Consider the following 19673-nt stretch of genomic DNA (forward strand, 5'->3'; position numbering starts at 1 on the left):
TACCATACTTCTCTTTTATAATAACCATTTCCGTTGGTTGTGTTTGTTGCGAGTCGCTCATTTGATCAATAACTACAGAGCTAGTTTGGGAATCCACTAACACAACTTTTTCCGCCGCCTCGGCTTGACTTACTTGAGAAGGATCCGTAGAGACCTTTGGCCTCACTTATCGTGCGGTTGGTCCACTTTGATCTTCTCTTGGACGACCTCTTTTCTTGGGTTCCGGCTCATCTTCAAATCCGGCTTCCGAACGCTCGTGCCTAGGCAATATTCTTTTATTAGAAAAATACTCCTTCAATTCTTTTCTTTCGATCGTCCTCGACACTTCGGTGCTCGGCCTACCCTCACCCTTTTGCTTAATAGATTCATCAACCTCTCTTAAACGAGGGTGAAGATCTTCCTCCAAATGGTGCATCAATATTTGCTTATTGGCGCCATTTGTTGTAGCATAACGCTCGGCTATTCATGCACACAATTCCGACTCCACGAACGACAGACCATCAACTACGGGGGTGCTTGGAGTGAAATTTAATTGCTTCCAAAATGGATGAATATCATTGATGTCAATCACTTCGACATACCTACTCATTTTATGACGACAGGGGACACCAATACCTATCATATCCTTACAAACACAAACCGTATTCTCGTTATCGTAAGCTCTATATAACTTCAATTGTTCCATCATGTGATTTATTACCCATTTGAAACTTTATGAACAACGCCCCTTAGAAGCAATCTTTCCTTTTCATGTTCCGTAGGGAATCTATGTACACTAAATTGCATACAACCCCTAATCTTTACGAGATCACGATTGGTGAATTCATGGATTGCTTCTTGGATCGACACAACTCCATTTTGACTACCTAGAAGTATTTTCTTTAATCGACCATAAGACCCTTGCGCAATGCTTGTCGACTTGTTCTTGAAGTTACAATATTCATATGTCCATGCAAACACAAACCTCTCCTTACGCGGTAACCATTGTTTTTTTTACAATACTCAACGGGTTTTGGGTAATTTATGCCATATTCATCCTCAAATTTCTTCAAGTTATGTTCGTAAATTTCCTCGGTTTTCGACCAAACGATCTTGTCCCATGCTTTCATGAACATTCTCCAAATCATTCCATCCTCCTTCCATTTTTCATCAAATAACCTTTTCTCTTCCTCTCGTTTTTCCACGGTTAATTTACTAATGCGCTCATCCTCTTCCTTCGACCTCTTGGTACCCTTCTTTGGTTTTTGGATTATTCAACATATACCCCAAATCGTCTTCTCTAAACAGTAGTGAACCTTGAACTTCAACAAGTTCACGTTCTTCTTCGTACCCATCCATGTTTATGGAAGTTGGCAACAATCAATCGGAAGTTGGCAACATATACCCACTTCTTCTTCCTTTTTTTTTCTTCTTCTCTCACTGCAATCGGGAGTGTGTTATCTCACAATAACTCAAAAACAGATTCCAAACACTAATATATAGACCCCTAGCCTACCGATTACAGGAGATTGCTTCCGATTATTATTTAAAACTACCGATTGAGGTGTTGGCTACTGATTATAAAAAGGCATATTAGCCGAAATATCCACACATTATCGGTAATTTCAGAGTCTATATTTACTACCGATTATTGTTTAACTACCGATTGAGGTGTTGGTTACCGATTATAAAAGGGCATATTAACCATTTCGAAAAATCAGAGATAAGAGGTAGCTTAGATTTACGCTTGGGTGACCATTTTTATCTTTTTGTGTGACTCCTGATTCTTTTGGGGTCGGCCCTAAAAATACCAGGCTATTTAAGCTATTCTAGGGACACAAAAGCTAATTAAAGGGAATAGCTACATTTGTTTTTGTGGGAGATTGCAAGACTATGATGGAAGCTTTCAGAGGTGATAATGTGGATCTAGGATCAGAGTTAGAAAGATATTGCATGAATGTTTCTCTTATTGTTGTAAAAATTGCCTTCTTTTATTTTTCTTCGTAAAGAAAATACAGACATAGCTGATGCCCTGGCTCAAGAATTAGTGTCGAGTATATTTCATATTTCTCTATAGTTACTCTATCTGCAAGACTGCAAATGACAAAGCTAACTTCGAATCTTGGTTCACATCCTTGGAAGCTTTTGGAGCCATTTTGGGACCACAAACACACTCCTCGGTTCAATTTTCTCGTTCCGAGATTAAAATCCACCATTTATCTCCCAGTTTCTCAATCTCTCTGCTTCAGTCTCGTTTCCCCACCACTCTCTCTATAGCTCTATCTGTAAATCCTATATGAACAGCAACAGGTTAAAAGGAAGTGGGTTTCTGAAGAAAACAGATTCGTCCTCATAATCTTCTTTTTCATCAACACAGAAGTATTTCTCGTTGCTGTTGTATCAATTAGCTCTGGGAAGTAAGTACACTTCAATTCTTAGTATATATACTCTTGGGGCATCAAAAAGATTCTACCTTTTTCAGTATTTGTGGTAGTAGTTGATGTAAAGCTTATGAATTTAGCAACGTTGGCACATTGGTATTTGAATGCTTCTTTATAATTAGGGTTGAAATTGTTGTATATGAGGAATTCAATTTTGAGAATGTTCAATTTGCATGAAAAAAATTGTATTCAACCTAGTTAAACCAAGGATTTTCAAACCAGGTATGACTCCAATTAAGAAACTTCTTTGATTGGAACTCCATGCCCAAACCACACAGCCCTCTTAAAAGTCAACAACTGGCTTCTAGTCTCTTGTTCACTAGAGTTACAAAACATACGGTGCACATCTTTATTCTTAGAAGGACTTACTAAACATGTGGGCATTTCTAATTTCCAGACCACTATTGAAAATTGGATTGCTCTTCAGGTTGGTTTGGTTTTCGGGTTTCTTTTTGTGCCTAAAGTTTTGTTATTGCAACCTCAACTACCAGATTTCATGTTGGGATCTCTATTTGCATGCATTGCTCAAGGACAGTCTGTATCTCCCATATTTTCTCATTGCTAAATCTTTCAAGCACTTTAATCTCTCTTGGTTTTTAAAGATTTTGATTTCTCATCTCATTGGTGCCTTGATTTTGTTTTGCAAGGAGATGAAAATGTTGGAGCTGGACCTCTGGCATATCCTGTTTTGATGGCCTCTTATATCAGGTGGTTGTTTATCCATGAATCATGACCATAAATTTTAAGATGATACCAACAAAGAACTTGTTTCTTGTTTTTTGGTTAGCATTTTTTGCATAAGAGAAGTAAAAAACCCACATATTTTGACATTTTATTGACTATTGGTAAGGAACTAGGCCAGTTTGTTTTGATCATTATCATTCCAACATTACCTTCAGCTTTTGTTGCTTTCTTGTTATTGCATAAGTATTTGGTTATCAACTTGCTAGCACTTGATTCTAACAAGTTCATAAATCGCTTTGCAGTCGGATTTTGTACCTGCTGGTGCAGTTCAGAAACAACACATGGAGCTCACCTGTTAGCTGGCTGAGCGAGTAAATTATCTATATGGAGGAACGAAATGGAAGAAAATGGATGGTAAGAACGACAGTTACTTCACGAAAAATCGAAGTTTATTATGCCTTTCTGTCATTTCTGCATTATGAAATTAACTACATCTGTATTTTGCCAACAGACATGTTGGTTCGTTATTTAAGGTGGATTTCGTATACCTGATTCTTGGTTGATAGTCTTCACTAGAGCGCTGGAAGTAAAATAATAATACTGGAGTGACCCTTACTTTGATAATCTTGTTATAGGTTCCTGAACCCCTTATAATGTCTCATACAGATGGTCCTTCAAAGGTAAAGTGTCCAAAAACTTATAATTATTAGAATTATATGTATAAGCTGTGTTACTGTATTCCATGTAGATTATTCAAATGGCAGTGTTCTATACAGAAGTTAGTTATTTGTGATTCAAATTTTCTTTCCGGTGCATTATTTAATATCTTGTTATATTTCGTTTGCCACTTGTTCATAGATGTCCAAGTCAGATCCTTCTGATCAGTCTCGAATCAATCTTCTTGACTCCAAAGATGTGACATGTAAGTATGCACTTCCTTGCTTTTATATGCATCTGTTTAGCTTCAGATATGCTTGTGATTTATCAACCCACAGTTCACAGCTCCTACATATAACATATTCGGTGGGATGTTGGATATATTCACTTAGAAAACGGTGTCTGTTTGATCTAGTCAGTTTTCATCTCCATATTGTAAATTCTTGAACACTCTATTCACTAACTATTTCTTTTAGGTGATAAAAACAAGATAAAACGCTGCAAAACTGATTCACTCCCTGAGGTAGTAACTACCCTGGTTGCTGGTTTCTTGAGTTTTTCTCTTGAGGGCCTAGCGTATACCCTCTTGCAAAACTTGAACCGGTATTTGCCCATTTATAGTTTACTCAACAATGCTCATATACTCTGTGCATGCTGCTTTCATACCTTCATCATGTTAGGTTAGAATTTGGCAATCCTGATAGACCAGAATGCAACAACCTTGTATCAGTTTACCAGCCCGTCGCAGGAAAAACAAAGGAGGCAAGATATTCTATGTTGTTTTCACTTTTTTCGGTATCTCTGTGCTAGCATACAAGCAAGTCAGCTTCCCTGGTAAACAACTGGCACCATGGGAAACCAAAGCACACCTAAGAAGTCTGCCAGGGCATTTATGTGAAGCCATTTATGTATGTTGTTGATAATAGTTAGATCTTGCCACAGTAACTAATCCGCAATTTGCTAGTTGGAGGCTTTTGTGGGGTGTTGGAGCTCGTGACCTGATCATTTTATCTTCTTTACTCTTTTAGATTTCAGAAGCTCATATTCAATGAACGGGAATGCCTGTCAACATCCTCTATAATGAACTCAGGACTCGCTAGACCCAGTTGATTCATTATTAGGCAAGTCCATAGACTAGTACCCATTACGGTTTAACGTGCAGCTCTAACATCTTTTAATTGCCCTGTAGTAGACTCAATTCTCGTCTTAGTTTTCTATCCCATGAACGAGATTGAGATTTTCTTGATGAGCTCTTAAGCGGGAGACCTAGTTGACTTAACTGGCTACTTAACCTGATAGCGAAGTACCTGGTGGAATTTGCAATTATCCTGGTCAGCCTTGACATTGCTCTGACTTGGTTTGGAATCCAAAGGTTGGGTTCAGATTTACTATTCATGCTTTAATAATAGGAAATTATGATTCAATATTTGAAAACATGCTTTTTTTTAATGCAAGAGTACGGCACATGCACCCCTTTACATATTACTCTTCCAGAAGTCAGCTCAAGAGAAGAGTATTAAATACACGTGAAGATGTTATTAGGCTTTCTATTCTATTTATGTCCATGGTGCGGAAGGTTTTTATAAACACACCCTGCAACCCAATGTTCAGTCAGTACACTCCGTGGTCATTTTTACTCAAAGGCATGCTTGCACTGCTGTAGGTTCTTACACTCACATATTTACAGAAAACGTCAAGATCCAAACTCAAATAGGTTCCTGTTCCTGTAATTGTCATTGTAGCATGTGTGTGCCAATACAAAAGGAAAACAAAAAAGCCATCACGTATATCAATAACACCCCGTTCATGATTAAAGGATTGAGAATACCTGATACAGCCTGGCTGTGATAGTTATTTACTAGGAACATTAAAGGATTGGGAAGAATATGTAGTTGTTATCCCTATGATTGCTTCAAAAAATAAATAAAGATACCCTATGATCCTCTCTGTTTGAAAAATATGAGACTGCCCCTTGCATCTACTTTTGCCAGTGGTGATATTTTTGGTTTTCATTTCACAATGTTTATCTCAGTATTTTAGTGTGCTATACTCTCATTGTTTGACCCGAGCGTTGAACATTTCTTTGATACAGGAAGTAGCAAGAGAATGTCATGATATGGACTGGGGAGAATTCAAACCCTTTCTTACGGATGCTTTAGTAAATCATTTGCATCCCACTCAGGTGCTATCAAATGATTGTATCCAGATAGATTTACATTTCCACTACTTAAGTTAGGTATATCCAGATACACATCTTTTCAGGTTCACGTATTTCTTATCAAGCTTTCACTGTGAGTAAGTTCTTATGGGTGTAATGGGATGGGGACGTTATCGACTTCCACCCAGTTTACATATGTATTCAGGCTATATAATATAGGGAAGGCATCAGCTGCATGTATTTTCTCGCCAACCTTTGCTTATCAATATGTTGTTATGGACGGATTGAGCCATTCTGAGCATGCACCACAACCTAGTCCAGAACAACACACAATTAGGAGGGAGATTTATCTAACATACTTTCTTTAGCTTTCTCTTTTCTCCTTCTATTATTATAGAACGTGGTTCCATCATGTCGATCCTTAATTTATTCAGGTCCGTAACGAGGAAATCAAGTCTGATTCAGCTTACTTGGATAGGTTTTGGTTGATGGAGCTACGAAAGCTGTTGATATAGCAGATGCTACTCTCAATGATGTTTATCAAGCTATGCTGCTATGGGATTCTTGCGAAGATGAGAAGAATCAATACTGCTGCAAGAATCAATACGAAAGCAACCTTGAGTTTACTTGTGGAAGATCCCATTGATGCTGACAATTTTTTGTTTCACAGTTGCTAAAGGCGGTTGCTGGTTTTGCTAGTGCTGGTACCAACATATTCATCAGGGACCCACATTGTAATTAGTATTTAAGATATCTCCTTGGAGAGCTTCTCACAAATTGCAATATCCCACATACATTTGCATTTATACATCTGGTTGCTGTAATCTATCTTTCTATCTAGATGTATTAGAAGAAAATGCTGTTTCCTGAATGATCATTAGTCAAAATTAATATACTGCTAGAATAAAACTTCTTTTTACCACTTTAATTCCTATTTTGGCAACCCAAAAATGGTAACCCCTTGCACTTTCTGTCATTTTTTTGCCGTGAAGTTGTAATGAGTAGTAGTTTGCCATTTTGATCCCCAAAAGCAACATCCCCTATTGCCCTGCGCACTGATTCACTGTATAGATTCGGGGGTTCGGCACTAAAGTTATAGCAGGAGATCTAGAATTTTGGTGCTTAATCCTGAAACATTTAGTGAATTCTGCTGCAACTATATCCACAACAACATCCTGATCAGGTATTGAAAAGGGTCAGATCATCACTGATATCATGAGAAAACCCAAACAGCAGCAATTCAACCTTAACACCATTTTCTGTCGTTTAATCACAGAAAATTTCTACAAGCAAGGAACTTGCATTCCTTTCTTGTTTTAAGACGAACTAAATGGTTTCCACTCTTTATAAAGTGCCCATACTTGCGCTTCTCGTGGATAAAGTTCAAACAGTTCTTTCGAATCAAGACCAAATGTGAGAAAAGAGTGACTACCAACTACAATGTTACTTACATTTATCTATCTTATCACTGTCCAGCTTAAAGAACCCGCAAGAAACAGGCAAACCTACCTCATGCCATTTTTTCTCATCTGGGTTATTAGGAGCATGTCTCAGCCACCTAACATACAATGCATTTTCTTTGCTATTAGTTTCCTTCTTATAACAACTTTATATTCTAACAATTTCAGCATACAATCGAGGCATTTTTTCTTGATGGTAAACAGCCAAAAACTGACCAACTGCAGAATTCATGGCCAAAGAAATAACGAAAGGAACTAATTGGTGGTAAACGCTAAATTGGACTAAATAGACAAATAGATGATAATATAGTAATATGGGCATAAATTGATTACTAATCCAGTGGATGGAGGAAGAGTTGCAGTAGGACAGAAACTGAAAGAAAAAAGAAGAGAATTTTGAAAACTTGAGAGAACAAGTGTGAAGACTAGTAACTGGGTACAAATCATGAGACAATAGGACATGCTACTGGTATATGCCGCTAAATTGCTTGTTCAATCTATTGTTTTAACCTTTAAACAACTTTAAAGCTATTATAATAAGTGCTAGGAGGAACCAGTAATGGATTTCAATTATAGACAAACAAGAGGTTACGGTAAAGAACCAGGGATAACAAGGACAAAAGAGCATAATGAATATAAAAGGTGGAAGAGTTGAAACAGTTTAGGCTCCAGAGAGCATATATGAATGCAAGGACGAGATAAATATACTACTCCCTATGTTCCTTTTTAATAGGCTGGTTTTGTTTTTAGCGAAATTTAAGAAAATTAAGAGAACTAATCATTGAAAGTGGTCCTCGTGACACTTGTCAATAAAAGAAGTGAAGTGAAATGGTTCCCGTGACACTTGTTAGCAAAAGAAGTAAAGTGAAGTGGTCCACATGACACTTGTCATCAAAAGAAGTTAAGGGAAAAGTGGTTCCAAAAAATTAAAGTAACATTTGACTTTCCCAATTAGGAAACTAGCCTATTTTTTTGAAACTTTTATTTATAGAAACTGGCCTATTAAAAAAGAACGAAAAGAGTACAATATTACAAGTTCAAGGCAGGAAGAGAAATACAAGATAAGAGGCACAAAGCCAATGGAAGTCTTATAATGATCCAGAGAGACAATTTATTGGTACTGGCATTGCTGAGGTTAAGAAATAAATTGCTAAGTACAAAAAGTACCTTTAATTGCTGAGACCAATATCAACCGTTCTGGAGTGCTGTTAGATTGGTCAGGGAAACATCAAAATTCAAAGCAAACAAAAAAACATCTAAAGGGTCCAAGATTGTGAACATAAAATAAACGCTTAGTTCCATAGAATAAAACTCGAATCATCTCATTGTCATGTATTGAAGCTTCCAAAACGAACCACCTTGTAGCGCACCAGCCATGAGAAAATCATTTACCATCTATCTGCACATCTTTCTCCTTTTCTTCCCTTGTTATTCCTTGAACATCGATAATACTGATAATTATGAAAATGATCCAACTGAAGTAGCTGCAATTCTAAATGTTTATCAACAAACCCACAACTCCTAAAGATACTTAGCAAAGTCTTGCACACAAGTTTACACGCTAAAACGGTCTCGGCAGGCATTCTACATAATATTTCGAATAGTGCATCTTTGTTTATAAATCTCTTCACCAGCTGCTTTTTACCGGAATGTAATTTTTTACCGCACAACTTTTTATCATAACAATCAATCGAAGTAGATAAGAAGAGATCCATACCTGCTTAGTTTCGATTAAGATATGCTAGTTTGATCTCCTGCGTATATCACTACTGGATAGATGGCCGCTCAAAGGAGAAGAGAGATTGAAGTGATGAAATGATTTTAGCAAACTAAGAGCATGTTTGTTTTTGCCGACTCGGGTCTGGATCTAACTCGGCCCCTGACTCGGCACGAGTCAGATTGTACGTTTTTTTTTCTTTTGAGTCAGATCTAACTCGTGATCGGAGTCAGACCTAACCTTTGACTTAGACCTGTTTGAGTTAATAAAATATCCCTGATTCATAGGAACAACTCCCTGACTTATATTTTTGAGTCAGATCTGACTCAAAAAACAAACATATTGAGTCAAATCCAGATGAATCAGGTGATTTCAGTCAAATCCAGACGAGTCAGGTGAGTCAGAAGAAAACAAATATGCTCTAAAACTTAGCGAGCCAGTCAGCTGACTAGCTGGGTTGATTAAACTTAGCAAGCCTTTTTCTATGGTTACTCAAGTCATAAAATTCTAGACTAGCTAGTTGGGTCCATGTGAATCATGGATTTGACTGGGCTCCTAGATGGATTTCACTAAGGCTCCCAATATCTGTTGGAAACAGCATATAATCTATTACAAAAGAGTAAAGACAGTGAAATAATGGCTATCAAAGGAATAAGAAGGCAAATTAGAAAAGAGATGAAGATACTATAAAGACATATAAACACAACACACACGATATATATGGCGGAGAGAATGACTTCAGTTTCATCCCCTCATGTTGCTGTAATTCCTTTCATGGCAAAAGGCCATACAATTCCGATTCTCCACCTTGTTCGTCTTCTTGTCAGCCGGGGTGTTGCCGTTACCATCTTCACTACCCATGGGAATTCTCCCTACATCCGCCAATCTTTAACCGGGACGGAAGCTTCAGTCATAGATCTCTCCTTCCCTCAAAATGTTCATCCAGAACTTCAGCAAGGAATCGAAAGCACTGATAAATTCCCATCCATGTCGCTTTTCATTCCGTTCGTCACTGCTACAAAACTCATGCAACCAGAGTTTGATAGAGTTCTCGAAAGTCTCTACCCAAGAGTGAGCTGCATAATCTCCGATGGCTTTTTTCCTTGGACTCTACAGTCTGCAACGAAACTTGGTATTCCGAGACTTGTGTTCTATGGTATGAGTAACTACGCTGGGGCAGTTTTCCATATTTTATCCAAGGATCAGTCTCTCATGGACCGAACTCAGATGACGAGCCCTTTGCCCTACCGGATTTCCCTTGGATCAAACTCACAAGAAATGATTTTGAATCTGCTTTTACTGAGCCGGATATTGATGGCCCGCACTTCCAGTTTATGATGGAGGTCTTTGCAGCAACAAGAAACAGCAATGGTATAATTGTTAACAGCTTCTGCGAGCTCGAACCCAAGTTCTTGGAGTACTGTAACAGAGAGAAGACACCAAAAGCTTGGTGTGTTGGACCTCTCTGCCTAACTGAACCACCAAAGGCTGCAGTGGAACCCTTCCAGAAACCCGCGTCTACGCTGGAATGGCTCGATGAGATGTTAGCAAAGGGAAGATCAGTTTTGTACGTGGCATTTGGATCTCAGGCAGATATTAGCACTCAGCAACTGCAAGAAATAGCAAACGGGTTGGAGAAATCCAGGACTAATTTCTTGTGGGTTGTCAGGTCCTCTATGTGTGATGAAATTCTAGACAAGGAGTTCCAAGAGAGGATGAGATGTACCGGATTAGTAGTGACGGAGTGGGTTGACCAGGTTGAGATACTGAATCACCCAAGCGTTAATGGGTTCATGAGCCACTGTGGTTGGAACTCGGTGATGGAGAGCATATGTGCATCGGTCCCAATCTTGGCATGGCCGATGATGGCAGAGCAACACTTAAATGCAAGGATGGTGGTGGAAGAGTTGGGTATTGGAATTCGAGTCTTAGCAGAAAACGGGTCTGTGCGCGGATTTGTCACTTCAGAATGCATTGAAAAACAAGTGAGGGAATTGATGGAAGGAGAGAATGCGAAGGAAATGAAGAAGAAAGTGAAGCAGCTCAGTGAGGAGGCTAGAAGAGCCATGGAAGAAGGCGGCTCATCCTGGTTCACACTGGAGCAGCTCATAAATGAGTTTATCTGTGGGAAAGAGATCACTGTTCCTACTTAAAGTGACCTGTCCCTTTCGTCATTAGAGATATCTTATGCGAATGCAAAGGAAGAAAATACAAGTAAAGCCGCACGGTGATAATATTGACAGTAAATTAATAGTCCCTAAAAGGAAAAATAAGAGTCGACAATATAAGGCAAGAGTCACATGTTTGATATATCCCTCCTAGTAGATTTCCCAGTACTTGCTCGCTTTCGGGAGTGGGAGTGAGTGACTGGTCTGCTACTAAACATCATTACTGAAGGAGACGCTCAGGTATGGTCAAGATTCCAAACAGTGAAGATCCAAAAAAAAATCCTTTGGCATATGATAAGTCAGATTTTGCAGATACTACAGAAAGGTTTTCAACACTGTCGAATTCGCAAAAAGGTAGCCAATTCTATGGCTCATAACCTTGCTCAGTTTGCTTTCAGCAACAATACAACTTTTTGTTGGTCCACCGTCCACCCCTTCTTGTATTGCTTCACTAGCTGTTCAGTGAAAGCTCCTTTTTTTCTTTTTCGTTTTGTTTCTTGCTTTTGTTGTGCATCAAAAAAAAAAAAGTTTCAAGCTCGTAATGTTTTTCTCTTTTTGAAATCAAACTATAAACTTCTACAATGAGCCCCCATGCTGATTGAAACTTGTTCGTAATGGGTTCCAAGGTTCTGCTGTGTACTTAGACTCTATGTCAGACTCATTGGATATCTTATTAATCTGGAGAACCGAGTACCAATAAATTCCACTCCCTTGCAACTGAGACTCAGCTGTGCATTAGCAGTATGTCATATACTTTTTGTCAACTCATCAATGGCCTTAGAACAGTGGGAACTGTGGGATGAGAGGAGGACACTTTTTCTAAACTTAGCTTTGTAAATGTTAGTCCAGAGATTCGACCTGGTGACCTCTTAAGCATTGCTCGTATCAAGAGAAATCCATATTTTAAGCACGTGCTAAAAGTGCGTGATCCTAAACCCATCACGATTCACGCTTTTTTTTCTCAAAACTCCTCATCTTCTTCTTCTCAAAACCATTAGTTTTTCAAAATTAAAAAAAATAAAAAAAAATAAATGGCAATCTCATCGTCAGTTTCATCCACTCCATCTTCTTTAGGGTTCATAATTTCTGAACAAAAACCTACATTATTTTCATCCGGTCGAAACTCAGATTACTCTATTAGTAGTAGTAGACATAAAAAACCCTTACAATCTCTTTATTCTTCATACAATCAGAACATTAGTAACAATAAATTCTTCTTCTCATCATCATCATCATCATTTTCTTCAGCTCGTAAACGTCGTTTCGGTGGTATTGTGATTAGAGCAGCTGCTGACTATTATTCAACACTTGGTGTTCCAAAATCTGCTACAAGTAAAGATATTAAAGCCGCTTACAGAAGATTAGCCCGTCAGGTACTTTGGCAATTTTACCTATCTCTTTGTTTCACTCTTGTACAGAATCATCAGTTTCAGTTGAGATTGATAGGTAGTAGTATGAGTTTGGCATGACCCTAATTGGGTATTAGTAGAGATAGATATATACATAAGAGTATGAAATTGGCATGAATTAGTGCCCTAAGTGGGTATCAGAATTTCGGTGAACAATAATTAGGTGTGTCGATACAGATTTTGCTGGTGGAGTAGGATTCAAAATTGTCAGCCTCGAAAATGAAATAGGAATCTATGAAGTCTGTGAACTCTTGCTGGTTTACATTTAGTGAGATCTGAAGATGCAATTTATTGTAGTGTTTGTTTTGTGTAATGCTGGCGGTTCCTTCCAATTTGATGTATATAAGTTCTAGCTTATTATTATTTATCCTCATGGATAATTATGCCGAATGAAGTTTGAAACTGTTTCACATTTTAATCATTAGTGACATGATGATCCATTATCTATACTTTATATTCTTTTAGTATCCGTGACATACAGTATCTATTACCATGCAACCTTTTGAAATTCCTGTATGCGGGGCAGTACACTGACCATATGTGTTTCTCTTTATGGCAAAAGTATCATCCTGATGTCAACAAGGAACCTGGAGCAACTGATAAATTTAAGGAGATTAGCGCTGCATATGAGGTATGTTAAGTGCTATAGTCTCAAATTTTGTTTGTTTCTTTGTTCGGTGTTTCTTAGATTGTGTGTCATACGAAGAACAATATTGGTTAACTTTCACATTTGGTTTACATGATAATGTAGAGATCCTGTCAAACTTAGACTAGTTACTGATCTTTTTAGTATGTTATTAATTTGGAAGCAGAACCAGCTACTTCAGCTTTATGCTGATTAGATACAACAGTATAAGCATAGTAAGGCATTAATGGTAAAATGGATATATATTCTCACACTACTTAAATATGTGCTCATTATCATGCCCAAATAGTGGATATAAGATTTTAAATTGTAAGAGCATGGTCAAAAACTACGAATAGCTCGGATTGACAAGGGAAGCGATTCTTATGAAAAAGTTATCAATTGTGAGGTCTAGTATAAATGTGAAATTTGACCTTTTGCCTTGTTACCAAGTCAATGGCCCTCTATATATCGTATTTTATAATTTGCTTCATGCTATTGTTGAGTTCCTTGTGCTTTTTTTTCGAGATTGAGATGGAGTGGAATAGTACGTGCAGCCTCTATCTAAAAGCCCACCTAACCTTTTGAATGTTAAAGTACAGACTACCTGAACAATTTAGAATTGAATGTGTATATTGACGATGATATTTATTTGAATTCTGAAGCACTAAATTATCAGGTGCTATCAGATGAACAAAAGAGGTCTATGTATGATCAATATGGTGAAGCTGGAGTTAAGAGCTCCGTAGGAGGTGGTGGAGCTTATGCGGTATGAAATTCTTATATTTAACATACTATTTATTGTCTGAGGATTGTCGATCTATATTTAGGTTTGTGCATGTGTTCAAATTATTTCTAGCATACACAATGAAGCAACTAAGTAAAATGGTGCAAATTATGGAATTGCAATCTAGAAATTTCTACTTTTATAACCATAAGCCAATATCTAAACTTTTTGTTGTACATGTTTGTCTGTTGGATAAGTTACCATGATCTGTGCTCACAGGCTAATCCCTTTGACCTGTTCGAGACTTTCTTTGGAGGAAGTATGGGTGGATTCTCTGGAATGGACCAAACGGCATATGGAAATCGCCGTCGTAGTACAGTTATTAAAGGTGACGACATACGGTGAGTAACAGGCTCTAGTTGGAAGTTTGAATCAATTCTCCTCTCTTTTTAGTCTCCATTTATAAGGTTAAGTGTGATCTGATATCCTAAGTCCAACTGTGGCCTTACTATTTCCATGAAAAATGTGAATTTCAATATAACAATAGAATTGACTCCTGGCTCCAAAGTTTTTTAGGTATGACATGACGTTGGAGTTTACTGAAGCTATCTATGGGGCTGAAAAAGAATTTGAACTTTCCCATTTGGAAACATGTGCTGTTTGCTCTGGTTCTGGATCAAAAGTAGGGTCAAAGATGAGAATATGCTCCACCTGTGGTGGCCGGGGGCAGGTTATGCGAACAGAACAGACAGCTTTTGGTCTGTTTTCCCAGGTATGTTGGATTATTCTGTGTTTACTTTTTTGGTGAGTTACTGGAAAGTTTTCTACATTCTTAGGTTATCTGCCGCCTCAGTACAAACTAGATGACAGGCTTGACACGGAATCTAGGTAGTCATTAAGGCTTAATCAGTAAGTAGTACTGGTTACCTTTAGCTGCATCTATTAGACGGAGTTCCTAAGAGTTTAGAATTGTGAGTTGTTCTTCTCTTTATGTTGAGTGTTCATTTGCAACTATCCTTTTGATATCCTAATTTTCCGAATGAAATGGCCTGTCTTTAGCATGATCAGCAAGTTGCCCCCCTATGTATAAACTGTAAGCTCAGGTCCAAAGCATGGGCACCATAATCTAGATTTATTAGCAAAATTAGCGGACGTATCAAGTGTTAGCAAAACTGAGGTGTAATCGGTGAGAGTTGAGACTATTAGTTTTTTTCTAGGTGATCTCTTGAATATCGTAGTCCATTTTTTACATCATAATTATACTTTTCATGATGTAGGTATCTGTCTGTCCTACTTGTGGTGGAAATGGTGAAGTAATTTCTGAATTTTGTCGGAAGTGTTCTGGTGAAGGACGTATCCGTGTTAAGAAAGATATAAAAGTTAAGGTTCCTCCAGGAGTCAATAAGGGCAGTATTCTACGAGTTGCCGGAGAGGGTGATGCAGGACCTAAAGGGTATGTAGGGATGTATATACATACTTGCTTTCATTTTGGTGCTATCTTAAATCTTGCATTAGGAATTAACATAATTTAGAAGTAGCAAATGGTAACATGTAAACCATGGCCCATTAAAAGAATACCTAGTGTCAGCAACATTACTTTGTGTAAGCCTCAAATTTGACATAAATCTTTTCATGGATCAATTTTATTTGTAATTTTGTGCAAAATGTTATGACTTGTTTTTTGACTTTACATTTTTTGATGGTTGATGCTTGTAGGCTTTATTTGAAATATTGTTTTTCTGCCTTGATTGAGCTAGCTAAAGATAAGACATCCACGATGGGAATCATCTGAGTCACTAATTGTGGTACTGGATATTGTTCCATTAAGATGGCATGCGCATTGAATGAGAGTTTTCTCATTGTGGGAAGTTGAGACTTGAGATAGATAACAGAGTAAAAATAAGTCCAAGATGTCGGAATTTAGCATCTTAACGATAGTAACTTTGACTTAAACATGATCATAATCCATGCTGTATGCTGACAAAAAAATCATACAAAGTATTGACTTGTTCTGCAGCTGTAATGTTCATCTCATACATAACATGAACAGCACAGCATACCTTCTTAACAACAGATATTACCATTTGTCAGAATTCTAGAGACTCCTAACAACAGCTTAACCACCTTCATATACACATCATGGAAACTAAAATCAAACAAATATAAACATTTACTGATAAGTTTACGGAGTTAGCAAGAAGAATATCTAATTTCTCTTAGGGTTTTTGACTTGGAATTCTACTTCTGTAGTTTCGTTGACATTCATTTCCACTTTTGAGCAGCGGGCCTCCAGGAGATCTTTATGTGTATCTTGATGTAGTGGACATTCCTGAGATCCAAAGAGATGGTATAAACTTCAACTCAACAGTTTCCATCAGCTACATTGATGCTATCTTGGGGACTATTATAAAGGTAAGGTAGACTTTTACTTGAGTTCTTCTTTGTTATTTTTTTTTTGTTTTCCCACTTTACTTAGGGTGCTCATATTTTGCTTCAGCACATTTTTTCCTTGAGCTGCATCCCACATTGGCTGATCTCACTCCTTCATAATCTTTTTTTACATTTTTAATTTTTTCAACTGGCTTTTCCATGACTGAGCTTACATTATGCGGAGCTTATTCAAGGCCATGTTTAAGTGGGTTTCTCGACATACCAATCTGTTCATTCATTCTTCTGATTAGTTGGTGATGTGGTATTAAGCAGGTGAAGACAGTTGATGGGATGACTGAACTACAGATTCCTCCTGGTATTCAGCCGGGTGATGTAGTTGTTTTGGCAAAAAAAGGTGCTCCAAAGCTAAACAGAGCATCAATTCGTGGTGACCATTTATTCACCATTAAAGTAACTATACCAAATCGTATCAGGTGTGATGTTATTTTATCTTTAGTCCTTCCAAATATTCTTTCTCTAGTTTTTATGAGTTGTAGGTCTTCAGTGTCTCCCTATCTATGTGTTCGGTAACTGATGACTTGTTACTTTCCAGTGCAAGGGAGCGTGAATTACTTGAAGAACTCGCGATATTAAATGACACCAGTGCCAGCCGTCCACGCACCCGTCCTAAACCCCAGCCTCCCTGTAAGTTGCATTATTAAGTTCAAACTTCAAAGTTTGCTGAAGGATTCCAAAATGATTATGTATTGGAATGACCTAAATCAGAACAGGATACATGTCTGGGTTTTCAGATGTGGATTTGTATTCTGGGTGTTACGAGAAGTCTCTTTTGTTAGATTAGTCACACATGGACTAGGCAACTTAGATTTGCACAGTAAATTGACCTTGGACCAGCCTTCCCTTGCAAGGCAGTTTCAAAGAGACTCAGGTCCATCTGATTTTGGGTACACCAAGGCCAGAAACTGGTCCCCCATGATGTAAAACAAGAAAGACTGTTTTTTTTGTTCTTTTACGTGCAGATTTATATGCCCAGTTTGTTAACCTGTAAATCATCTGGTAATGGTCCTTATATTGATGAAGAGACCTCTTCTATGAAAGAGAAAAAAAAGAAGACAAAAGGCACATAATACGTTACCAAATGTGGGGATAGCTGTAAAAAAATAAAAATAATTGCTCTGCATGCTTCTACTAGTTAGTGGTCCTCTCTAGAGTTTGGGTATCTCACATGATGCCTTGCTTTTACTCAGCTGAAATCACAGAAAGTCAGGTGGATGTGGAGTCAGAGAAGTCTGACGAATCTGAAGAGGAAATTGATTTATGGAAGACGCTGAAAGACTTTGCAGGGTTAGTGTTCTCTTTTGTTTGACTCATGAAATTTTTATTTCGCTCAAGTATTCTTTGATCTGCAATAAGATTATTAGTTGATTATGTGGTTATCAATAGTCAGGACGTAAGCATGTTATGAGCTCAGATCGGGTTAAACTTCCAATTTCGAGTAATATTTGCATGGGCACAATTCATGATGGTAAAGTTGAAGCAAACACCATATTATTACCATTAGGGTTGTTTGATTCACTCTTCCATCTGAATGTGTAAAGGAGAGGTTTTGTATTCACTGACGCTAAAATGATTTTGATGTCCCATGCTCCCACACGTTAATGCTAAAAGTGAAAAAAAAAAAAAAAAAAGATAATCAGGAAAACATAAACTCAAGATCGAGGAACCATTTGTTGCTGCATTGAATTTTGCAGTATACCCTCTAAACCATAATCATTTATTGATGAGTTGAACACCGTAATGTACCCTTAAAAAACATAGTGATCTCTCTACCCTCTCCTTTGTTTATTTTCCTTTTGTTTTTTCAATAACTTAGGTCTTTCAAGTAATAAACAAGTTAAGCAGTCTCTTACTTGGGCTACTTTCTGTCCTTCATCAGTTTATCTCACTCCATTTCTGCTTGCTCTATATGGCAGGTCTGTTGCAAATGGAGCCCTGAAGTGGCTAAAGGATAATCTTTAATCCAGGGAAAAGGTTACACAGGTAAACATAATGATTCTATCTTCATCCCTCTGCTAGGAGCCATCAATTTTTTGCGTCTGAAGTGGCCTCAAGCACCATGCAATCATTTATCCCTAAAGAGATTATGAGTGAGCCGTTTTTTGAAGAAAATTAGATTGTATGTTAAGAACTTATATCAGCCACCATAGAAAAGATACGATTCCTGATTCTCCTTGTAAATTTCATTATTAGATGGATTAGCTCAAATTTTTTCGGAAAAGTGTAAGATACAGTATGATCCAATACTAGTATTCTTTGTAATAATAATGAACTTTTGCTTTACGATTGTGAATGAACTTCCTCAAAACACTATGAGTTTTGGAAAAGCTTATTTTATTGTTGGTTCTCATGATTGGTTTTAAATTCTTTGGTAGAATCGAAATTCCATTTTTGCCAGGGTTTTGTGGATGATGAAGCTACATTGGAGAACTGTTGATAAGGAAGTCCTACCAAGAAAGAACACTGTGTATCATGCGTGATATCTTGAATGAAAGAGATAATGGAACTCTGATAATAGGAGTGAATTGAACTGCATCTTCGACGGTGAACAAAACCCCTGTAGACTCAGAAAGGGGCACCTATAAAAGCTAATGGAGTCCCATCCATTTTTATCTTGCCATTGGTAGGCTTTAGGTTTATCATTATTAATTATTGTCCACCTTTAATTGCTTTCTCAACTTTGTGTTTAGCAATAATTCAGTCTTAACAGTTTTACTCATATTGTAGTGTGAATTTCCAAGTGCGTGCGCTTTAAAGAGTAAAGAGAAAAGAGAAAAGAGAAAATAAAGGATACCTACTGGGTGACATTTGTCCCCATACCCCCAAACAAAACATAAATCACTTCATCTAATCAGGGATTTGGTGGATCAAATCTCCAAAGTGTGGTTTTGTTAAGGTGAAATTTTGTGGAATTTCTTGGCTTTTTACCTTTCACCTTTTTTCACCTATAGATATCATTAGAGCAAGGGCTACTGGGAGTAGTTACCACTCCAGATTGATAATTTAACACTGTCAGGCACAGTCCGCCGGATACGTATTGACGGCAGGCGGTCTGCTGTTTGGCTGTGCAGTGACTTCCGGGTAGTGAGGTAAGCACTACTTTCCCACTATTACTTCATATCCCTTCCCATGGCATAGCCCATGCTCTTATAAACTGGATTTTTGTAGGACTTGCTCATTTTCTTATTCTTGTATACTCA

General features: G+C 37.7%; 1 protein-coding gene, 1 long non-coding RNA gene and 1 pseudogene across 3 annotated transcripts; all 3 read left to right on the forward strand.

Moving 5' to 3' along the window:
* Positions 1–1846: 1846 nt before the first annotated feature.
* On the forward strand, positions 1847–6815 carry LOC113355850. Of its 2 annotated transcripts, XR_003362633.1 has the most exons (7): positions 1847–2396; positions 3068–3128; positions 3407–3518; positions 3616–3784; positions 3963–4026; positions 5854–5997; positions 6108–6815. It is a non-coding gene; the product is annotated as an uncharacterized LOC113355850 (long non-coding RNA). The 2 variants fall into 2 exon arrangements; XR_003362632.1 differs by having other exon boundaries at positions 5854–6815.
* Positions 6816–9816: 3001 nt separating this feature from the next.
* On the forward strand, positions 9817–11249 carry LOC113359291 (annotated as a pseudogene).
* Positions 11250–12267: 1018 nt separating this feature from the next.
* LOC113355851 (chaperone protein DnaJ-like) lies at positions 12268–18762 on the forward strand. The gene is made up of 11 exons (XM_026598811.1): positions 12268–12637; positions 13236–13304; positions 13978–14067; positions 14305–14426; positions 14602–14797; positions 15303–15478; positions 16308–16437; positions 16729–16889; positions 17009–17100; positions 17664–17760; positions 18390–18762. Exons 1-11 carry the CDS (start codon positions 12296–12298, stop codon positions 18433–18435), a joined length of 1521 nt encoding a protein of 506 aa, XP_026454596.1. The 5' UTR covers positions 12268–12295; the 3' UTR covers positions 18436–18762.
* Positions 18763–19673: the final 911 nt, after the last annotated feature.

This window comes from Papaver somniferum, chromosome 3 (genome assembly GCF_003573695.1).
Source record: "Papaver somniferum cultivar HN1 chromosome 3, ASM357369v1, whole genome shotgun sequence".
Taxonomy (NCBI): Eukaryota; Viridiplantae; Streptophyta; class Magnoliopsida; order Ranunculales; family Papaveraceae; genus Papaver; species Papaver somniferum.